General features: G+C 41.4%; 2 protein-coding genes across 11 annotated transcripts; one reads left to right on the top strand and one right to left on the bottom strand.

The window, feature by feature from the left end:
- Nucleotides 1-5,394: 5,394 nt before the first annotated feature.
- Vezf1 (vascular endothelial zinc finger 1) lies at nt 5,395-22,298 on the bottom strand. 4 transcript variants are annotated; one of them, XM_063251235.1, is made up of 6 exons: nt 22,158-22,298; nt 16,051-16,745; nt 15,252-15,315; nt 13,825-14,026; nt 11,865-12,041; nt 5,395-8,689 (listed from the first exon to the last, which is right to left on the bottom strand). In XM_063251235.1, exons 1-6 carry the CDS (start codon nt 22,167-22,169, stop codon nt 8,262-8,264), a joined length of 1,578 nt encoding a protein of 525 aa, XP_063107305.1. In that variant the 5' UTR covers nt 22,170-22,298; the 3' UTR covers nt 5,395-8,261. The 4 variants fall into 4 exon arrangements, with proteins under 4 accessions (XP_063107305.1, XP_013004937.1, XP_003466869.1 ...); XM_013149483.3 differs by lacking the exon at nt 22,158-22,298 and adding an exon at nt 21,573-21,748; XM_003466821.5 differs by lacking the exon at nt 22,158-22,298 and adding an exon at nt 21,573-21,748 and having other exon boundaries at nt 13,825-14,008.
- Nucleotides 20,996-22,559, top strand: LOC106027021 (translation initiation factor IF-2). 7 transcript variants are annotated; one of them, XM_063251242.1, is made up of 3 exons: nt 20,996-21,134; nt 21,650-21,753; nt 22,116-22,559. In XM_063251242.1, exons 1-3 carry the CDS (start codon nt 21,044-21,046, stop codon nt 22,308-22,310), a joined length of 390 nt encoding a protein of 129 aa, XP_063107312.1. In that variant the 5' UTR covers nt 20,996-21,043; the 3' UTR covers nt 22,311-22,559. The 7 variants fall into 7 exon arrangements, with proteins under 7 accessions (XP_063107312.1, XP_063107314.1, XP_063107308.1 ...); XM_063251244.1 differs by having other exon boundaries at nt 20,996-21,154; nt 22,266-22,559; XM_063251243.1 differs by having other exon boundaries at nt 20,998-21,134; nt 22,119-22,559.
- Nucleotides 22,560-23,050: the final 491 nt, after the last annotated feature.

Here is a 23,050-nt window from a genome sequence, read left to right as displayed (position 1 = left end):
ACTGGGTCTGATGGTATGGGCAGCTATTTTGAAGCTAACAAGAGACATTATGGTAGACATGGTTGATTCCTTATCTTGTTTTAAAGTCCTGTATCACTTCCACTGTTTTGTTTTGATTGGTTTTATTCTCTTAAAAAACCAGAATAATAATAATAATAAATAAAAATATGGCAGATAATATCATCTCCCATACTAGATTAGCAATAGTAGATGATAGATTCTTAAATAGTTACAATATGTCTGACTCTGTTTTAAGTACTTTTTCATGTCTTATCTTACTTAATCTTCAGAAAAACCCTAAGGGCTACACATTACAGATGTGGAAATTAAGACACAGAGAAGTCAAATAAATTGCCTAAGATCCCACAGTAAAAGTGAAAGCAGGATACAAAACCAGCCCTGACTTGGGAGCCCAAACATTTCTGCACATCCCTGGCAACGACAATTACAACAATAATAAGCAAGCATACAAAGCTTACTACGTGGCAGTTAGTATTTACATGTATTACTTTATTTACGCCTCATTGACCCTACAATAAGATGCCCCTATTATCCCATCTTGCAGGCCAGGAAGTTGGGGCATGTAGAGACTAAATAACTTGCTGGTTTCTTCACAGGGAATATGGTCTGGTTGTGAGTCTATCAGGTATCATTTTAAAATTCAGTAGAAAATGCCTGTCTTACTGTCCTTATGCTTCCAAGCAGGAATATTTGAGAGCAATTGAGTCCAGATGTTCAGATCTGATTCTTCACCACAGGTACCTCAATGTCCAGGAGGAAGGGGTTCTTCCTGCTTGGAGGGGAATCATCTCCTGGGGCACTAAATGGCTAGGGAAGCAAGGAGAACAAGTCAGCACTGCCTCATCAGCCCTTAAATTGCCTCATCTGCACACTTGTAGAAATGGCAAGGATAAAAAAAAAAAAAAGAAAAAAAAAAAAAAGAAAAGAAAAGAAATGGCAAGGATGTCTTACTCTGTGGTGGAAAAACCTCATTTAGTTTGTACACCATAGTTCCAGAGTAGTGGGTGGAGAATCCCCCAGAGGGCTGAGCGTGCCTTTAAGGGAGATTTTCCTTACTAGGTATCTCTTTAAGAGAGAAAACATCACTCTCTGAAACAGGGCTGACACAAGTGCAAGAGGACCCTAAGGCCATGGCAGGTCTAGGTCTTGGCTTCAGGTCCCACAGTTGAGCCTGCAGGACCTGTGTCCTTTGGGGCAGGATGGGGTAGAGTCCAGGGTGCAGTTCAGCGATATCTCTCCAGCCAGGTAAGTGCTAGGTGAGAGGAGAGCACAAGTTGGGACCATAGCATAGAGGGACCATAGCATAGCATAGAGCACTTATCACTGCTGAGAGCTTAAGGGACTGGAGGAGCTGGTCACTCATATATGTGTGGATTTGTGGGTTATCATTTTCCTTCAATCACTCGTAACATTATCATTATTGATTTTCATGCTTACTTAGATTGTTCTGAATTGGGCCATTTGGTGGCTCCTGATGTTCTATGGATATGTTCCCATGTTCTTTGAATAAATACCTCCTTATTTTCTTTTACAAAGAGATGTTTTGATCATCATGTTTAAGATGGAATTAGGTCTAATTTCATGGATGCTAAATTTAGAGGGAAATCTTAATGAAGGGTAGAATATTTGGATGGTCTTAAAATGTCTCCTCTCCGATTGTCCATTAGTTGTGTGTGTGGCAAAGGTGGAGAAACAGGACAACCCTTTGACTGGATGATCCAATTTAACACCATCTATGAGGAACAGGGGGATCTCATGTACCTCCAGGTCAGATCTCCTAAGGACAAACTGTCTATGTAGTAGTCCCTCAGGCAGTGTATGATCTCACGAAGAAATGTCTGTGTCTTGGGGGCTGGGGATTTAGCTCAGAGGCATAAGCACCTGCCTTGCAAGCAGGAAGTCGTAAGTTCGATCCCCGGTACTGGAAAAAAGAAAAAAAAAATCTGTGTCCTTAAAAGTGCCAGCTATGTAAATGATCCAGGGGTAAGAAGGCTATAAAGATACCACAACCAAACATGATGCTCAACCCTAGAGGGGAGCAATGATGGATATAATTGAAATACTGGTGGCAGGTTAAAGAAAAACTTTATATAAATATGTGAAGTGAATAACTGGACTGTGGTGTAAGAGCACATCCCTATTTTTAGGAAACATACAGGGAGTTACTTAGGGGTAAGCACTATGATGAGTTCAGAAAATACATCTCCAAGTGATTAGAGGATAAAATGTTAATCCAGTGAATCTGGTTGAACCATATCTAGATGTTCATTTTTTGTAGTTTGAAAACATTTCCAAATTTAATTTTTTTTTTTTTTTTTTTGTCTTTTTCTTTTTTTATTGGTACCGGGGTTGAACTCACGACTGCCTTATGCCGCTGAGCTAAATCCCCAGCCCCTCCAAATTTAAATTTTTAAAAAATGTTCATTTTATTTTTCATGCCTGAGCCCTGAATCAGCTTTTTTCGGGGGAGGGGGGGTTTCAGGTGAGCTTGAGTACTTAAACACAGTTTAAATGTGGACAAATGGAAACGAATTGCATGATGAAAGTACGGAAATGTAACAAAATGTAGAGGGTGAAGGGCTAAGCCAGCCAGCGGCCTCTCAGGACAAACCAGGCCTCGCCTCGGTATGCCGGTATGCCAAAGCATCCCTGGGCGCCTCTTCCATTCACCAGCACAGGAATGATTTGGAGGTAGGGTATAGTAAACCCTCAGGCTCCTTGAAAGAGTCAACACTGTAAATTGGGGGCATGTCACCTGAGAACACCATAGAACTGAATGTTTTGTATTTACGAAGAATGTGTGCAATTATTGTATAGTGCAGACTGTGGAAAGTGAAGCGGGATTCCAGACTCAAGCTTCGGCAGTAGCAAAACTGTGAATGAGCACCCTGACCGACACCTAGCCAATCAGAACCCAGAAGATACCAACCAATCCCTGCTTCCCATGCTCTAGTCGGGGCGGGGCCGACACCCCCAAGAGTTGTTTGCCTCGCCCCACCCCCACTCCAGCCTTGACTCCAGCCCTAGGAGGAAACAAGCGGTGAAGATGCCCGGAGGCCGGCAAAAGTAGATTAGGGCAAAAAGCAGCAAATGCTAGACCTAGACTGCTCAGGCGGTGGAAGCATGACAGTTGCCACAGGAGTGAGCTGGTCTGGTCCAGAAGTATATCAGGCCTGTCTCCCCAGTCCTCCCTTGGAGCAACAAATTGGACTTTGCTTGATGTCCAGTTAGAGGTTTAGTTGTGGAGAGGACATCTAGGTCTGGGTACAGCATAAAGTTGTTCTACACATACACTCTCTCTCTGCCTCCTCAAAGACCCCGGGCCCCATTTTTATCCAGAGATCCCTCATGACATACAGCCTCTGATTTGATAAGGTGAACTCCCTTGTGCTGGAAAGAGCTTCCCTGGAATCAGGGACTACATATTTTTGGGCTGCAGCAGCTCTGGCTTCCAGGAAAGGATGGGTCCACACCTCTTTTGGCAAGAAGTGCATAAAAGGTTCCCAGTGCGAAAGGTTCTCTCCTGACCCCTTGAATCTTCAGTGTCTTCAGCTACTGATTGTGCCCCTTATCTGGCCATCTTTTCTGCTTATTGACAGAAGCTGAATTTGCCACAGCTGGCTTGGACTAACACTGAAGGCAAGTCCTCTGAGTTACCATGCGCAGCACAGAGCAGGTTCGTGGGGAGTACTGGGGTCAGGGCAGGGCTGATGCCACAAGTAGCGTATGTACATTGTCTCCAGAATCTCTCCTCTTTTCCTGTAACTTCGAGGGCTTAACCAAAACTGTTGATTTCTTTCTGGCTCTTTTCCACCACTAACAAAGGTAGAAATCGTTGGCGAGAATGCAAGTCAGATCACTGACACTTCAGCTACCTAGACAGAAAAGGCTCTGGGAGCCTCCAACTGTCCATAACACTGACAAAAGCCTCAAGTCCCACCCCAGTCTCAGGTGTTTCCTCTCCATGAGCAGCTTCTAGAATGGGCACATCTCTCCCCGCCCCACTGCCATGGACCTCAGCACTGACTGCCAGGCTGAGCTGCTGAACCAGATGCAGAAAAAGCATGTCCCCACCTCAGTCTCATCAAGCTCTATAGTTGCCATGACAAAGCAATAGCTCACTGGTGGAAAAGGATATTTTCCTCAAATGTCTTTCTTTAGCCTGGGCTGACACAGCTAAATACAGGTGGCTATTACTTTGAGGAAATTTCATAAATGATGAGAAGTTATAAAAACATCCCCGAGAATTCTTTCTGAATGTTTATAGTTATATACACTAGAAAGGATTTGCTCTCCTAAGAGTGGTTTTAAGAGCTGACTGTGGTAGCACAATGCCTATAACCTCAGTACACAGGAGGCTGAGACAGGAGGATAACTTTGAGTTGGATGGGAAAAGTGATCGCCAGCCCATTTATATTCCAAACCCAGGTCTCTCCAGAGTGAATCAAACTGCAAAGTCCAGAGTAGAGCAGAGATACTTGGACAGCTGGGACTGGAAAGACTAGCAACTCAATGAAATGAAACTTCCCTTGCTCTCAAAAATAGCACAAGGAACACTTTTCTTTCAGTTGTATTCACTTAATCAATAGACCTACACACTTATCACAAGAAGCTTGGAAAACCTCTATTCTATATAAAACAGACAAAGGTATTTAAACTTTTCCATCAAAGGAAGTGTCAGATTGTCATTTAGGCACTCATCTCCCTTTACAGACTCTCTGGAGGAAGCAACAATGCCTTAGTCACCTTCACATGCCTCTTACTGCCTGGTGCTGTCCATCCTCAGTGCACATGTGATAAACCTAGCTGGATACAAATGGGCAAGGGACTCAACTGAAAATTGGGTCAAGCAGAAATGGGGAAGCTGGGCATGGTGGTATCTGTAATCCCAGTACTCTGGTAGACTGATGCAGGAGAACCATGAGTTTGAGTCAAGGCTGAGCAACTTAAGACTTAGATCTTGTTTCAGTTTTACAAAATTTTATAAGGGCTGGGGATATACCTCAGCATGAAGGCCCTGGTTCAATCCCTAACACCACCTCCCACAAAGGAAAAAGAAGGGGTGGGGGGTTAGATGGGACAAAGCACAAAAAGATATGTTTTAGGTAGGTGGGACAGAGGCCTAAGCCTGTGGCCACTGCTCCAAGGCCTGGTTTTCTGTTTGGGTGGGGATATCACCCCTCCTGCAGTCAGCTGAGTCTGGTGCCTTTTTGCTCATTTTTCTCTGTCACCAAGATACCAACCAACCCAACCCGGTTCTTCCCTCCCTCTCTGGCCCAACCCTGCAAATGTTTACCTGGAGAAACAGTGCTTCAAAAATTTTCTATCATCATAATGAACTAAAACCTCTGAGATATTAAGCAATCCATAACATTTGTGACTGGTTAACTTTAATTTGTCAAAATAAATCTGCAGGATTTTGCATGTTAGTAATACAGTGCTGGTATTGACAGGTAAAATCATCATCTGCTTACATAGAAACCTTCATTTAGGAGCACACCTTAGGAAGGAAATGGATACACAATAAAAGGCAAGTGCAGGCCAAGCAGCAAGCCCTAGAGCACAACGGGCTGGATGTCAGATTTAAGGATTATCTAATACAACCATTCAGCTGCCAATCTGATAAAGGGAAAGTTCTCAACCAGGTTACAATCAGAAGGGAAATACATACTTTGCCTTTCTGTAGAGCAGTGACCGTCGTGCCTTCATACACCTGGTTGAATCAGTTCATCAGCATCACAACTCATTTCCAGCTCCAAGACACAGGAGTTTTACCATACAACTCATTTGACCTCTGCCGTGGTCCACCCTCAGCCTCATCCTGCCATCAACTCTCTCCCTCCCAAAAGAAGCTACAACGTGACTTTATTATTGCAGACAAGCTTCTTAAGTGAATAAAGAATGCATATAAAATAGCATTTTAACTAAAGTCATACAATGAAGTCTCACTCCTGTTTATTATACAATGAATTGATAAAACAATTATTTCTTATATCTTTTTTTAAAAAGAACTAGTATTTTCAGGATTCTGACAACCACACTCTAGCCTGGGGGTGGGGCCCATACCTGCCCCCACTGAGGATTGCTCCTTGGACCACTGTGGAGGAAACCTGGTCTGCTGAACCATGGAGGACTGAGACTGCCAGCTGACCAGAAATAACATCCTTGCAGGCGGACCCAGAACGGAGTCCTGGTCTGCATACCAGCAAATGCAGGCTTCCTCCAAATGTGGTCACTCCCTCCTAATCCAGGCCTCAGCAGGGCCGTTCTTGGGCCTTTTCTATATAAATCCTTCCAGTAGTCCACACATAATGCTCTACATATTAAAAACAAACCATTTTTGTACTATGGATAAGAACAGTTGTAACAAAGCCATAGCTACATATTTTTCTCTACATTTTGTTTATTGAGACAAACTAATTAAAAGGCACAAACATAGGGCATGTTTACATGGACATTATAACAAACATATACATTAAAAGTGTAGGAATGTGTTGCCTTCCTGCTAAACAGAAAGTTCCTAAGCTTTTATATATACAAAAGTTGTACAATTTAATGTCCTAAAGTACAAAAGATCATTTATAAAATTATTTTACACTAGATACTATTTTTTTTACTATGTAGTTCAACCCCCTAGAACTGTTTTGTATAATGACATACAGATACCTATCCCTGATGTAGGAAGTCTGCCTCAGATGCACGGTTTTTTGATGCTTGAACCGACACAGTGGAGTATAAATGGAAGTCTCAGTTTGATAGTCCTGCAAACATTCTGCAGGATTAACACAACTAATTTCCATTTCTCTTGACTGTAAGATTAAAACATGATAAAACCAAAAACATATTGCAACTTAAAAAAAAAATCTCAGCTCTTGGTTTTAACTTTTTTAACACAATGTTTTAAAAACATTAATGTGTGGCATGATGGTATAGAGTATCTGTTTCCGGAGCTTTTGGTTTCTACTTTATGTACAGAGAGAAAACATACTGCTAAGAAATAAAAAGCACATGTCTTAACGTGCATAACCATTGCTTAGTTTCTACAGAGTGCAGACAGCTGTCTCCCTGAAAACACCACAAAGCTGATACGAGTGTTTTCTCAAAGAAAAAAAAAGTGATGTCCATATTTACAAAGTTGAATAAATCTGCACAATACTTGATTAAATGGAAGAAGAAAAAAAGATACACTCTGCTTGTTCTTAAGGGGCATACTACCTAGTTAGTGGTTAGAATAAAAACTGTATACAATTTAATATAAGACATAAACTCTAGTGAGCATCTAAAACATCTGTCCCTGTTGTAACATCAACAGGCTCTGATTGGGAGAGAGGGGCATTTCACATCCCAGTGCCTCCAGCGTCTTCTAATTTAAAGCAATGTATTTGAACTGTTCCAAAGTACTCCTTAGCTCCTACACAGGAGTCCCACTAACCTCCAATTGTTAGAAACCTGCCTGTTCGCACATTTGACTTCTCCTCTGTCAATGGCGGCCTTTCCCTACCAAAACACAATTTGTATATTTTTTAAAAATTTTTTTAAAAAGTCAACTACAATGCTATATTCCATCAGGATTAATATGCTGAGCAATATTTACATCTCCAAATATCAGGTCACAGTCCCTATTATATGTTGAAGTTAGAATGATAAATTATCATATGCTTTGCATATCAGAGCTGGTATCACCTTTCCCATAGGGAATGCTGCCTGAAATTAACATATTCCCAAAGGTAAAATGCATATTCTCTGAAATGCATTTTATTATGACAATGCATGTATTCACTCATAAAAACAATAAACACAGACAATTCTACACTAGCTCTCCACCTGTGGATTTAGAATTTCAGGTTAAAATCAGCCATCCACCTTGTATAGGGTCCTGCTAGTGTTTAGAATAAAATGATTTCTTGGGATTAGAAACAATAACACTAATTTAAAAGTTTTGAAATGGGAAATGGATTTTGCTTTCAATGATTGGTTTTAATTCTGGCATTTCATCTTGCCAACTACTATCCTGTTTAAGCAATGTTGTCAGCTAAAAGGAATTTCTGATTAAACCAAAGTGGTCCAGTGATGTTACATATACACCCTATTTTGAACAATCCCAGCCAAATCGGAGGAAAATGCTACTATATTCTTATGAACTAATGTCATAAAATCTCCCAATTTCGTGATTTGCTTTTATCAACTAAAATAAGTTGCTGGTAAATATTTACTTTAACCCATATTTGATATAATACTGTTTACCAAGGGGGTGATGTAGGCAAAGCTTGGGGCAAGAAAGGCATGCTTTCTACAGGCCTCATTGCTATATTGAGAGGGGCAGCTAATGTCATAGGAGTAGGCAGGTTCATTGGAGATGTGATTGTGACAGGGTGTGCTATATTCACTGGGGCAGTGACAGGGGTGGGGAGGTTTACTGGGGTAGTGAGTGTTAAAGGAGAGGTCATGGATAATGGACTGGTTATAGTTACAGGATGCCCTATGTTCATTGGGCTGGTTATATTAACTGCACTTGAAACATTTACTGGACTCCTCATGCTCATTGCAGCTGCCACTGTGACTGGGTTTGACATTGTCCCAGACGACACAGAGGATGTTATATTGAATGGAGTAGTGAGAGTCACAGGTGTCGTAGCAGCCGTGGAGGTTTGGCACAGGTTAGCAGCTTCTAAAATAAGAAGACAAAAGGGGCTTTAGACTCTGAAAACAAAGAACAAAATTCACAAACAGTTTCTGAACCAATTTCTTTTAATTAGAAAGGACAGACATTTAATAAATCAAACCACAATTTTCTACCACATGGTCAAGAGGAAGAGAGGATCCTTCTGAGCACATGCCTGAGGGCTGGGGGTCCCAAGGTGGGACTCTCTTCTCTGAAGCTATACCTCCTTTGCAGACTTGGGCAACTTGTTTACCCTCACACTTTTGATTTCAAGCTCAGATTTACTTACCTGACTAGCAGAGAGAAAGGTGTGTGTACTAATGATATGTTAAAGCCTTCTTAAAAGTGAAGCCACATTCTGTGGCTTTAAAATGCATAATTAGGGAACAAGAAACAAGATACTTAATATAATGTTTATTTGAATCATAGCAAAACTGCTCTAAGTTAAATAATCTTATAGTTTCTTTTTTTGTGTGTGTGTCTTTTTCCTTTTTATCAGTACTGGGGATCGAACTCACGCCTGCCTGCTTGCAAGGCAGGTGCTTATGCCGCTGAGCTAAATCCCCAGCCCTTATCTTACACCTTCTGTTTCTTATATTAAGAAAGAAAAAATATTACTTAGTAGGGTAGTGTCCTCCTTCTTAAATTCCACTTCTACTTTTCTTTCTTGTGTTGGCATCTTCTTCTTTATGCTATCATTTAACTGCACTTACTACACATATTACCAAGCATATCAAGGAGGCAAGAACACCCTGCAGTGAGCTGGGGGGCCCTGGTCCTTGTTATCTAGGAATGCCTAGGTACTTTTTTCCCTCCTCAGGTAAGGATTGAACCCAGTGCCTCCCACAGGCTAGACAAGTGCTCTACCACTGAACTGCATTACCAGCTCCTTGAGCATTTAAAACTTTTATGTAAGGTGACACCCCCAACTCACCCCTCAAGGAAATTCAGTATTACTTACTGGTATGCCACAAACCAGCAGTAAGGAGACAGGGGTAAGCTAGTGGTGACTTGGCTGTCAACATTGAGAAATGCATTCAACATAAAGATGGAGGGTGACTCATGGTCCGCAGGGGTTGAAATCACCTCGGGGGGACCTTGAATCTGTAAGGCTCTTTCTTCATCAATATAACTGGTATACTTCATACTCTATACCAGGAATTCCTGATCTGGGCAGATCAAGACCATCTAGGGAGCCTTTTTATTTTATTTTTGGTCCTGGGAATCATGCTTGCCAGGTAGGCACTGTGTCCAGGCCCAAGGGAGTTTTTTTTTTAATCGGTACCGGGGATTGAACTCACGACTGCGTGCTTGCAAGGCAGGTGCTTATGCCACTGAGCTAAATCCTCAGCCCCCTTCTAAATCCCCAGCCCCCTCAAGGGAGCTTTTTAAAAACAAAGATTCCCAGGAAATTCAATAGTGAAATTGAGATGAAACCTGACAAGTATGTATTTTTAAAAAGCTCCCTCGATGGTCTGATCATTATCCATGTTTGGGAACTTATACTACTCTATTTAGGTCTACTATTTAAGAGACAATTCCGACTCAAGTTAGTTTTCAGTTCAGAAGCCTCCTCTCCTTCAAAATGTGACATTTACTAACATAAATACAGAGGTTGCTAACCTCAATGGCCATTCCCAGAAAGATTCATGCTGCAAATGGGAAGAACACAATAGTGTTTTGTTTCAGGGAGGTCAGAAGATGAGTTAACAATCAAGTCTTATTGTGTAAAATAAATTGAAATACAATACCAAATAGATGAGAAAGACACAGAGAATGAGAGAATGAACAGAAGAGAAAGCCAATTTACTTTTTGATGTGATGATAGCACTGCTAATGATATTCTCTGTCTGTTCTTCTCAAAAAGGAAGAATTTGCATGGTGTATCCCTTCTCCCCCAAACTGATGTTTTCTTTTTACTCTAACAGTTTTTTGTTTTGTTTTTTTGCTGTGGTGAGGATGGAACCCATGGCCTTGCCTAAGTAAGACAACCACTATATTGCTGTATGACACTTCCGGCCCTAAAACTACCCCTTACTTTGACTTAAAATACTTCTTTCCTGCTGTAAGTAAAATATTTTTCATAATATATTTTCAACCACTATTTAATTATTCTATAATATTAAATTTTTCTGTTCCTCACTGGTGGTCTCTAACCCTTCTCCCTTCACAAAATGTTTTATCAAAAAAAAAAAAAAGGCAAATCTTCATTTGGAAAATGGGGAAGAATCATTCTTTTCCTCCAATGCCAGCACATGAATGAAAAAGGATGCTATTCCTTTTATCTTTATCCAAGTACAGGATGTTGAGGAGGGATCTGAGGAAGGGAACAGCCGCACTACATGAAAGTAAAAGAAGAAACTGCACAATGAAGGAATCAGAGAGGAGCTTATATGCAGAAGATTCCTTAGAATTTAAAATAAAGCAGGTGCCAGAGGTGGAGAAGAAAAGAAATTTAGGAATCTGTCCTATGACTGATACTATAATGATAAGATGATTTGAACTTCTGCACAGTACACAGAAGTCAAAGCTGTAACTAGTAAATGGAAAAGTCTGTGGAAAACGTATCCTTCACTGATTATAAATTACACACAGAGAAAAGAAAATCATTTTCCATTTTCATAATAAATACAGCAAAGTCTCTAACAGCTGAAGTACAGACATGTTAAGCTAAAGCCAGTCCCAGTGATAAAAGATTACAGATAAGACCAAGAGAAATGACATCAGCACTATAGTCTGCATTGAGTACCAAATAGCACAAAGCAGAAAGGGCATAAAAGAGCAGAAAATAACAGTTACAAAAAAAAGAACTCACATACACACAAGGGTATTTTTGAGGAAGAAAAAACAGAGTCCATAATACATGGAAGCTGACCTCAAAATGAACATAAAAATAGAACCTTAAGCATAAGAAGGACCAAATTTGACTGCAAATTTATAACTAGTAAATTGAAAGAAAGAAATACGACAGGAAGTACTGACAATTTGTATTTCCTAGTAATAAAAATTCATTTGGAACCTCTGCTGCCAACAAATAAACTTTGCCAGTTATTTCCCAGCATGACATAATTTTACGTTTCTGTAAAGCTAGGTTCCCCAAACTGTGGCTTCTTTGTTTATCTGGCATACTAAATAAAAACACTTTTCAACTATTCCTCGAATACCAGAAACCTCATCTTACCTTTCTTCCTTGCTTTAACAGCTTCTTCCCACAGTCTCAGGGTCTCCACCTGCTTCCCTGGCCAGCTTGACACATGCTGCTGCTGCTGCTGCTGCTGCTGCTGCTGCTGTTGCTGCTGCTGCTGCTGCTGTTGCTGCTGCTGTTGCTTCTGACTGCTGGTCTCTTCACTCATGCATGCTATTCCAGGACAAAGCAGGAACACTATATTTACCTTGAAAAGTATGGCCAGTTTTTCCAAATCCTGAATTTAAATACTTTGACTCTGCACTCCTCTGTGGTCTTTATCTTTTAACTAATAGCTATTACTACAGTGTACCTGTTTTGCTTCTTGTGTGTATATTGATCAAACATTTAAAGAATTGAGAGAATTGGGAAAACCACTATGAATAGAAAAGAATTTTAGTCAGGTGAGGTGGCGCACACCTGTAATCCAAGTTGCTCAGGGGATGAGCAGGAGCATCATAAGGGTAGCCTGGGCAATTTAGTGAAACCCTGTCTCAAAATAAAATAAAAAGGAATGGGGAAGTAACTCAGCAATAGAGTACCCCAGGGACTGACTACAGTAATGCAAATATAAACAAAATACTCACCACCACAAACAAAACCAAACCTCCCCAAAACAACAAAAATTCCTTCACTATAATAAAAAGAAAATTTTGTTTTAAAAAGTGGAAATTGTGTAATTAGTATGAGTTCATCAATACTCATTAAAATAACTAATTTATTTGCTTCCTTAGCCACAGTGACCTACATTAAAAGTGAATTTTATAAAGCTAAAGTACAACATGCTAGAGAATAGCAAAAATGATGAGATTAAAACACATTAAGCTTTCTTTCTCTTTTTTGGGGGGGAGGGTACCAGGAATCAAACTCACAACCTTGTGCTATGCCAAGCACTGTGCAGCTGAGCTGTATCACCAGCCCATTCTCATTCATTCATTTGGTGACGTATTGTTCTTAAATTTGGTATTTCTGTTATATGAAGTTCACATGTAATAATTAGGTTGGATACGGTGATGCAACCTGTTATCCTGCACTCTGGGAAGCTAGCTCAAACCCAGCCTGTGGAACTCAAAATAAAAAAGTAAAAAGGACTGAGGATATAGTTCTGTGAGAAGACTCTGGGTTCAATACTCAGTACAGGGGAAAGAAGAAAAAGAAAAAAGACACGGAATTAAGAAAGCACTTTAAGGGGCTGGGGATTTAGCTCAGCGGCCTAAGTGCCTGCCTTGCAGTCATGAATTTGATCCCCGGTACCGGTAAAAACGAAAAAGACAAAAAAAAAAAAAAAAAAAGAAAAGAAAAAGAAAGCACTTTACAAAAAAAAACTGGGTAGAGGCAAGTATTAAATTTTATCCATAAGTCTCTGGGATATTATATCTCTTCTATTCTCAAATTAAGACAATAAAAGCATTTAAACATTCAAATGGATATGGTATCCCATTTCTTTATAGATTTGAGTTTAAAAAGCAAACTTATTAGCACTGCTTTCACCTTAAGGTAATTACTAAGAATGCTTTAATTAATAAAATCTTGAGACTCTTAACCTTAAATAAAAATAAAATTGCCTAGTACACAACACAGCTTACTAATGTGATTTCTGGTATCTCATTTCTTAACACATTAGAGCTTGTTACTCAAACCCCATAGAAAACACCTTGAAAAATTCCTGTGAGGAAATTCTGCTGTTTCTAATATGAGTGTTATTAGTGGAAAAGGATGAGAGTGGAAGTAAAATTAGTGGATAGCTTATTAATGCTGTTTACACAGAGATACACAATGCACAGTTCCTATAATAACACTCTTTCCATTGAGCCTGTTTGTGTATTTTAGTAACAGAAGAAAACATTTAAGAGAAACAATACGGTCCTGAAAGCACAGTGAAAATCTTTTATGTATTTCTAGAAAATATTGATTTCATCAATATGAAATGTGACAAACAATCTGAAGTATCACCTACTTTTACTGATGCCTTGTTTACATGTATTACAGTTGATACTTTGGCTCTGCCCATGTGTCTTTAAGTGGCTGGTGATGTATGCTGCACTCAGGAGCTTCCCACAGATGTTACACGATACCTTGCCTTCGTGGCGCACCATGTGTGTCCGTAGTCTGTCTTTGGTGGCAAAGGCAGCAGTGCACGTCTGCATGAGGGAGGAAAACTTTTTTTAAATATAGACTATCCTGTTCTACTCATTTTAAAGTATGTTATATTCTATGCATTACCCTATTCATGTCAGCATGACATGATCTAGTTAAATTTTAATTCTATGTATTAGTTAGAATCATAACCATACTAAAACCCTTGGTGGATTTTAGATTTATCTGGAGGAAAAATGTATCAATACAGAGTGGTGAAAAGATGTGGAAGTTAGCATTAGACAAAACTAGATTTAAACTGAGCTTCACAATTCACTAAATATTGTAATGCCGAACAACTCTGTAGACATATCCGAATGTTTACTCATCTGTAGAACTGTCATAGTAATAACTATCACAAAATTATTGGTGGATTAAGGTACTCACTCAACAACACTAACTTCCTTCCCCCAATCACACTTCTCTTAAGAATTCAAATCATTTTTGTGTTAATATTATTTGGACAAGATTTATCATGCTTATATCTCATAATCTGAATATTACTGCAGACAACAATATGCAATACATTAATTACTGTAACTCTCCTAACTTGTTTTCAAATGCTTATTTTTATTTTTTTCACTTTAAAATTTTAAAAATCCAAATAGAGAAAAAAAAAAGAATTCAAATCATTTACTTAACCAAATAAGTCATTTATGAACCCAACTAAAAGGTACACTAAGTGACTTTCAGCCACAAACTAGGATTAGCAATGCCTATGATAATCATTTGATTTTGCAAAATTTTCAATCTTTCCATTATCACAATTTATGTCAAATGAAATCATTAATCTGAATAGATTTTACACAAGTAGAAAATGTTCCACTTTGGTAATAACAAATCTCTAGCCAATGATAACATTCGGGGGGAAAAAAGCTTATATTCTTTAATCACAGTTTAAATATCCTTAACCATCAATCCAGAAATTAGTTTAAAACCCTTTATTCTTTTCATTTCAGATATACAACCACCTTTGAAATTTTATATTTTTTCCTCTTATACCAAAAAATGCTGGCCAAGAGAAGGGAAAAATGTAGCTTACAAAACAACACACATTTTTAAAATGATCTTGCCTTATAGAAATAAAAGCTGTCATTTATATTTTATAAAACTAGAATTAAAATGGACCACATTTATTCAAGTCAGTGATTTTAAGACTAGTCAAGAACTGTGAGATTTGACTGGTTCAGACCTTCTGGATAATGTGCAGTAAGTGCTACACTAAGGATAAGTCATTTTAACTCTTACTTGGCATTTGAAGGGTCTTTCTGTTGAATGGACATGTTTTACGTGACAGCTTAAGTGGTCAGGCCTGTGAAAGAGAGAGTTTCAACAGAAGATGTAATGGAACACACATAGAGAAATGCTACTTATGTAATGCTTACATTCTTGGCAGATTAGAAGGGGGCATTTTAAAGAAAGCTAGTAGAATTACCAACTCCACTTCCCCCCAATGCAAACCTCCTTACCTCTTACCATAAACAAAACTCTCAGTCCTTTACCTTTTTCCTAGTCAACATCAAATCATATCAGGTCTTGAGTCTTTATAACTACATGATACCTATGGTTTAATCCTAACAGCTACTACTATGTTAACTAAAAGTTTTTAAAATGAAAATTAAGTGAAATGTCAGTGCCCACAGAAAAATGGGGAAACATTTGCCTAAAAGTTTTATTGAACGTGTATCCAAAGTCATCCCAACTTCCAGGAAATAAGTTTCTTTGATTTGTACAGTGAACCTCATGTCTACTTCCCCATCTAAATTTGAAACTAATGGTTTTGCAGAGATAAGTATTCCTGTGCCAGCCAACAGCTTCAGTCCACCAAGACACCTTTTAAACGAAATAACAAGGTAATAACTACGTCACCACTTGTCAACCACACCAAACTGGAGTTACACCAGGAGGTGTATTATTTGTCTATTACCAATCTCCTCTAATAACACAGGCCTGCCCACACCTATTCTCATAAACCTGCTAAATCACATAGAGATAAAACTGAAGTTTATTGATACCATACTGAAAGCAGCAAAGGAAAACTCAGTACCTCGAGAAGCCTTTCCCACAAACACTGCAAGTGTAGGGTTTGGTGATGCCTCCTTCATGAGACCTCACATGATAAGTCATCCGGTCCTTCCTCTTGAAGCGCTGATTACAAATAGGACACTCGAAGGGCTTTTCATCTGAATGGGAGAGCTTGTGCCGATTGAGGTGGTACACGTCTCGGAAGGCCTTCCCACACATCTCACAAGCATGATTCTTCTTGACAGGCTTACTGGGTTTCTTGACAGACTGGGTCACAGGCATAGCTGTGGTACTTGCACTGCTGCTGGGGTTGGTGCCTGAGGAGGATGTAGTGACTGTTGACAAGATGCCTGCAATGGTTGAGACCAACGAAGTTCGGCTGCTGTCCCCAGCCATGGTTGAGATAAGGGGAACCACTGTGGTGGGGGTTTTCTTTGACCGGGACACCAACTTGATCCCTGTGTGGCAGGACTCATGGCGCCTCAGGTGATAGCTGTCCCTGAAAGCTTTACTGCAGTAAGTGCACACAAAAGAAGTTTTGGGTTTTTCTTTTTTAATCCCAATGGCATCCTTTAATGTTTCTGGTGCAGCCTGAGGTTTCTGAGTTATTGGTATTGGAAGCAATGGTTTTTGATCAGGAGGCTCCACAGCAGAGCTCAGAAGAGGCAGCAAGCTGTTCTGTGCTGCCTGCTGTTGGTGATGGGAGGCTTCGTGGGCCTAAAACCAAACATTCACACTTGAGAAACTCAGCCTCTCACAATGATCTTCAAAATTCAACATGTTCCAGACAATTCAGAATAGAAGAAACAGTTAAAGAGCCCCTGAGCTACTTTCCCCAGCAGAGATGGGGGCAATCACCTTGTTACTCCCAGAGCTCTAATACAAAGCACTGAAAAATCACTGTGCAGACACAAAACTTTTGCAACTAAGTTGCTGACAGTGATCTTGCTTTCAAATGGCTGACTAAACTACATACCACCCTGGTTTACAAGGGACCTATTAGCTGATGAAATCAGTTTGCATTAGTCTATCAGTGCTGCAACCAAGTTTAAATACTTGTCAAAAAAATTACAACCCAGCATAAGTATTTAACTACTGGAGCAATACACATTCACACAATGACATAATCACCTCTTGTCTGTTACCCAGGGAAAGAACCATGTTGCTTTCTTTCTCTTAAGTGATTGAGAAAGGGGTTGTTGCTAAGTGATGAAATGAATCTAGTTCTCTGAATACATGTGCCAGTTAAGTTTATTTTTAAAGTTTTCATTTTGCTAAAAGATTTAGTTGAAACAAAAGCTGCTATTAAGCAACCTGGAAGGCAACTATGAAGGTAGCCCAAAACAAAACACCTGCCAGTTGTTCCTCAGGTCAGTTAGTCTTCCACTAGTTTGCATCCTGTTCAAACCCTACACTCTCAAAGACAGACTAGTAAGAGAAAAAGCAAACAATGAACACTTAAATTTCTTTCATATCCATCATCTTTCAGCAGTTTTAGCCTTTCAGAAAACACTGGACATTTGCTGTTATAATGTGGTTCTTCAATCCAAAACTGGGGGCTGGACCACTGTCTGGAAATTTTCTTACCCTGCAATGAAACCCAGATTTCATTGTGGATGGGTCTCTTGGTATTTATGAATAGCTACACTCGTGGTCTTGATTTTTGAAAATTCTCCACACCTCCAGATGATATACATTTAAGAAATGATGGAAAAATTCCAGAAGTAGTTCTTCCTAATATGTTGTTCTATAACAACATTGTTTTTTTTAAATGTTTGACAGTAAGCCCAAGCCTTGATGCTGGAGTTTTACGATCCTAGAAGAATATATGGTACCAAAGAGGTTAGCATTTTAAGTATTTTAAGCATATAGTATTCTAGGAGGATCCATCCCATTATCTTAGACACTTATTTATTCGTCAGACTCTATAATCACTTGACTAACTAACTCCGTTAAGAAAAAACAAATGAAACAAACAAGAAAGCACACACACACAGTTTTCCACCGGTCATCCGCCGCATGGGTTAGGACATCTACCACATATTGATCTATGTTTACTTAATGGCACATAAAAGCTAAGCCTGGAACTATTCTCCTAAATGATTAGGAGGTATGGTATCCAGAATTATCATTTTCAATTTGACAATTTTGATTTAGATACACTTTAGGTCCTGGAAGCACTCTCAGAAATTGTGTGGTTTAACTTATAAGTGTCTTTTTTAGACTTAATGCTCATACTGGATTACAACCCACCTTCAACTTTTGAAGCAACTATGACTATTGGGTTCTACCTAGCCAGGTGACATCAGTACAAAGTTTATAGAATTTCAAATCTAATCTTACCCCTTTTCCAAACCAGGAGGAGGATACCCAAATTCCCAAGAGTATACGAACAGTTAATAGTGCAAGATAACTTATGATATACAATTTCAATAGCTAACAGATCAGAGAGTAGGAAATGCAAATCTGGACAAAGTTCAAACTTAGAACATTTTGAGACATTTTTCAATTCTAAACAACCATAAGTACAACGGAGTACTAAAAGCACTTACTGTCAGTTTACCAATTCAGATGTCTGTATTTTTATAGCATTGCTAAAACTTAGTCTCACATGAGGATCACATCAGGTCCTTGCTTCTTGAGTGAAATGCTGTAGAACCACTACAAGAATCACTGAGGATTCCTAGGATTCCCACAGTTCTACATGAAGCTTTCTATGAGGGGGACTGGGTTTTCCCAACTTGTTCTCTGGGACAAAGTAAAATATCAACCATGGCCTGCCATCAGTAAAGTGACTTATTTTTAAAATATAACTTCCAGGTAGACTTTTATTTGAAAGCATCATCAAATTGAAGCTTTAATTTTATTTCCTATTTCTTTTATGTACAAAGCTTCTTGGCCCTGCCTAAGCTTTCCTTTTACTGGCATTGGCAAAAAAAAGAAAAAACAAGTAACAGAAAAACAAAAAACACCAGAAATATTATTTCATCATTCAGGATGGTAAGATATGGCACCCTGAAATCTCCAGCGCCAGAGGGTAAAAGATTTTGCACTGAAACAAATTAGCATTGGTGAGTCATTTCTTGAATGTCCTGTTAGGATCATCCATCAAACATTTTAATAGCTACAGCTTTCACTTTCCACTAGGTTATCTGGATAACAGGCAGATATTAAACTGTCTTAAAGTATTCAACAGGATAACCTCAAATATTGTTTTAAAATCAACAGGATGCTCTAGGAAACAAACAAGAGAGTTTAATTCTCTATTTCCCCTGTGAAAGTTACTTAAAACCAGAACTGATTAGGTCTAGTCACACCTTTCCATAGAAAGGTTCACAATATTCTCTACCCATTCAACTGTCCTTGACTGTAAATTACAAGTTTTCCAACAATTTCACTACACAATTTGCTGAACCCAGGACCAAATATTAGCTTTCACACTTTACCAGGCTGAAAAAGTTTAGCTGCTGAAAAAATTAAATATAAAATCTGATTTAAAAGTTGATCTTATAATAAATACTTGCATTTCCTTTATCTAGGGGAAGAATGACACTTTTCAAAAAGTATTTCAAAAGATCTTTCAACTAACTTTCCAAAGATGAATAATGGGTTTTTCTTTACATAAATCTTGTTTTTTTTTTCAGTCTCCACTAAGTTTAATATGACTTTAATCACATGCAAATCATTTCTATAGGCTATCAATCCTCTATTTTAAAATGTTCATTTGAAGACTTTTTTCTAGAGAAGAAATTAGCCACCTTTCCATCAACCTGAATGCCAGCTAGTTATGTATTTCTTTTCCAATGCGTTAACTTATCACATTATTATCAAGCTCATCAAAGCACAATAAAATAATACTGGATCAGAATGAGGAAACAGGGAAGTTCATGAGTTCCATAACTATCAGTACTTTCAATTTTAAGAAGCACCCACCTGGAATTAAAGGTATTTAACCCTTTAAATATTGAAAGCTTGAGTTAAAGCCTGTACCTCTTTCTCCTCCTTTTCCCCTTTGCCTTTCTGCCCTATTTCTGCTACTGTCCCATGATCTTCAATAAACGTGGCTCTATTTAAAACCAAAAATCCTAAATACATGGTTTTTTCCAAATACATTTCAACAATTACTTTAAAATCACACTGCCCACATTTGAAATATGTCTTAAAACAATAAACCAGATCTTATATAGTGGGTAATTCTGAATTCTCCAATTCCCTGTTCTACCTCCACTGGGATGGCATCAGAAGCTGAGGGAGGTTTGTGACTTTTTAAAATTCTGCATCCGTTCCTGGGTAGGTCCGAAAGATCCCAACCACCCAAGCTATGCGTTTGGGATTTCACAAAGTATTCAAAGAAGGAAAGTAACTTAGAGAGGCGGGAAGGACGCACTTAAAAGTGCCGAGATTCCTAACCTCCGCGGGTTCCTAAGCTTCCCTGTGAGCTCATCACTGCTGCTCACTAAACGCTTCGTTTGCAAATAGAAACGAAGCAAGGGGAAAAAAAAGTTCCCGACCAGATCTTCCAAACAAGGGTCCTTCACATAAAGTGGGGAGCCAAGAGGATGGCTAAAGTATGGGCTACAGTCACTTTAAGTTTCTTGCAAAAAGCGAAGACCAACACCCCAACGAATGACTCATCTGGGGGCTTTGTAAGCGGACTTTGTTTGCGCTCTTCGCTCTGCGTCTCCCCGCTTGGCTAAAGCGAACGCAGAGGAGCGGGCCGCGGGGGATAGCTCTCTGAAGCAGGTCGGGCCTCCCGGAGTCCCGGCCCCGCTCCCCTCTCCGCCCCGCCCGGCCCGGGGATTCCCCGAGCTGCACGGAGCGGCGCAGGAGCTGGACAAGAGGGACAGGGTGCCAGCTGCCGGCTCGGCCGGGGCTGGGGCAAGGAAAACGGAAATTGAGTGAAAAAGTTTAGGGAAGGGAGACACCCTCACAACACCCCTCTCAACTGGGTAAACACGAGGGGGCGGCGGAAAGGGGGAGTGGCGGAGAACTCAGGGATACCCGCTATTCGCGAGATGTGGGAGGAGGGTCAGAAAGTCAACACACACACACACACACACACATACACACACACAAAAAGAGGAGAGGGCGGCAAGGAGAAAGAAGGCGAGCGAAAGATGGATGAAGTGTGTCGGGAGCGGGAGCGGGGACCCCTCACCCTCGGCGCGGCCCGCGTCCGCCCACAGCAGGGGCCAAGCGGCCCGCGCTCTCCGGGGCCGGCGCCCTCCTTTCTCCGAGCCGCGGAGTGGTGACAGCGGCGGCCTCCTCCCTTCCCCACCGGGCGGGAGGGAAGGGTGTGTGCGTGCGTGTTGCTGGGGGGCCCGGGGTTCACCCCGAGGCCTGCTCTCTCCCCCGCGCCCCGTGAAGCCGCCTCCTTTCACCTCGGCAGCCGGGTACCGCCGGGGCGGGCGAGCGGAAAAACAAAGGGGGATTAAGGCCGGGCCGGAGAGCGGAGCCGGGAGGGAGGGGAGGAGGAGCGCCCGCCCGCCAGCCCGGGGCCAGGCCCCCCTGTCCCCCTGTCTCCCCCGGGGGGGGCCCCAGTACCTGGAACAAGAACGCGGTCCAGTTGGCCTCCATGGCTGCAGCGGCCGACCCCCCTCCTTCCCACTCCCCCCGCTCAGGGAGCCTCCTCAGCCGGAGGAGGCGACAACAAAGCGGCGGCGGCGGCGGCGGCAGCGGCAGCGGCGGCTCCTCAACATGGCAGCGCCGAGCGCGGCCACTTCCGGTAACCTCCGGGACGCACCACCGCGGCGGCGAGCGCGGGCGGGGGGGGAGCCCCGGCCCGGCCGCCGCCGCCCCCAACTGCCTGGACCCCCTCCGGGCGTCCCCGCGCCCGGCTCGCAGCCTCGGAGCTCAGCCAGTGCCCTTGGGCGGTGGGGTCAGGGCCCCTGCGGGGGGGCCGGGGTGGGGCTGGGGGCGGGGATGGGGCGCGGCGTCCCCCCCCGCGGGGGTGTGTGGTGCTGCGGTCCGCAGCTCTGGCAGCTGGAGCAGGGGGAGCTCAGGAGAGAAGATGGAGGACGCCAGGGTCTGGCGCTGGCCGCCTGGGCACAGCTGGGCCGTTTCGCGTGACTCGGAGTCGGTGCCCAGCAGTGTCGCCTCCGTGTCAGACCCTCAACGGAGGACACAGACCTCAGCGAGCATCAGGCTCTTAAGTCACACACGGCACGGCCCGCGCCTCCAAATTGGGGGACGTCCCTTCGACCTCATCTCTCCTCTTTGGCATCTCATCCCGGGCAGGCGAAGCTTTCGGCGCTCTCGTCGAGACAAGCCATCGCCCTCTGAATGGCCTTCCAATTCAAGCTGGAATCCCACTGGGGTGCAGCCTTAGATCCTCCCAGTGTTGAGGGAAACACTTCCCACGCTTAGAGATGTCATTACTGGGTTATTCTTGGGTGAAGGGCTGAGCTTCACCTCCTCCCCTTCACTCCAGTTATGAAGTGAAATTCTATCCCCTAAACCCCTTCCTTTCCTCTCCCGCCAAAATAAGCACAAATAAAAAATAAAAACAAGTGAGAAAGCGTAGACATAAAATTAAGTCTTTTAGTACAGCCTTTCTTTTGCTCCCTCCAAAACAAAAATCAAACGTGTTTGGGCAGCATCGAGAGAGGTTACTGAGGTGACCCCATCCTGTTGGTGGTTCCAAGTCTTGTGAGGATGTCACTACTACTGGAACTTTGTAGATGAGGTGTCTATATGACGATGTCCTAAACGTTTTCTATTCTTTCCTCTTGTAGTAGTTGTTACTGGGGATATCAGACACAATCTATTATTAAACAAGTGTTTCCAGTCCAAGAAGTCTCTGATGAGGAACTGAGGGGACAGGCTGTATCAATGGTATTTTTATAAATTAAAAAAAAAAAAACCTGAGACGGACACGTTATTTCAAAACATCAACATCTTTCAAAATCAACTTTTTTTTTTGTATCAGGAAGCAAACTCAGGACTTGCATTTGCCAGGCAGGCAATTGTGCTGCTGAGCTATATCCCTAGGCCTTCAAAATCAACTCTAACTCTTATCTCCT

This window comes from Cavia porcellus, unplaced genomic scaffold (genome assembly GCF_034190915.1).
Source record: "Cavia porcellus strain 051 isolate PalLab524CR breed Dunkin Hartley unplaced genomic scaffold, mCavPor4.1 scaffold_6, whole genome shotgun sequence".
In the NCBI taxonomy this organism is placed as follows: Eukaryota; Metazoa; Chordata; class Mammalia; order Rodentia; family Caviidae; genus Cavia; species Cavia porcellus.
Note: the sequence above shows the minus strand (reverse complement) of the source record. Positions and strands in the feature narration are given on the sequence as shown.

Coding starts and splice junctions, on each gene's coding strand:
- Vezf1 (XM_013149483.3), bottom strand. CDS start 21,605: ATGGAGGCCAACTGGACCGCGTTCTTGTTCCAG. Junction 15,316..16,050: donor TGTGGGAAAGGCTTCTCGAG/GTACTGAGTTTT, acceptor TCTCTTTCACAG/GCCTGACCACTTAAGCTGTC. Junction 12,042..13,824: donor TAAACAAGGCATCAGTAAAA/GTAGGTGATACT, acceptor GTCCTGGAATAG/CATGCATGAGTGAAGAGACC.
- LOC106027021 (XM_063251238.1), top strand. CDS start 21,044: ATGTGGGAGGAGGGTCAGAAAGTCAACACACACACACACACACACACA. Junction 21,135..21,649: donor GGGCGGCAAGGAGAAAGAAG/GCGAGCGAAAGA, acceptor CCCCCCGCTCAG/GGAGCCTCCTCAGCCGGAGG.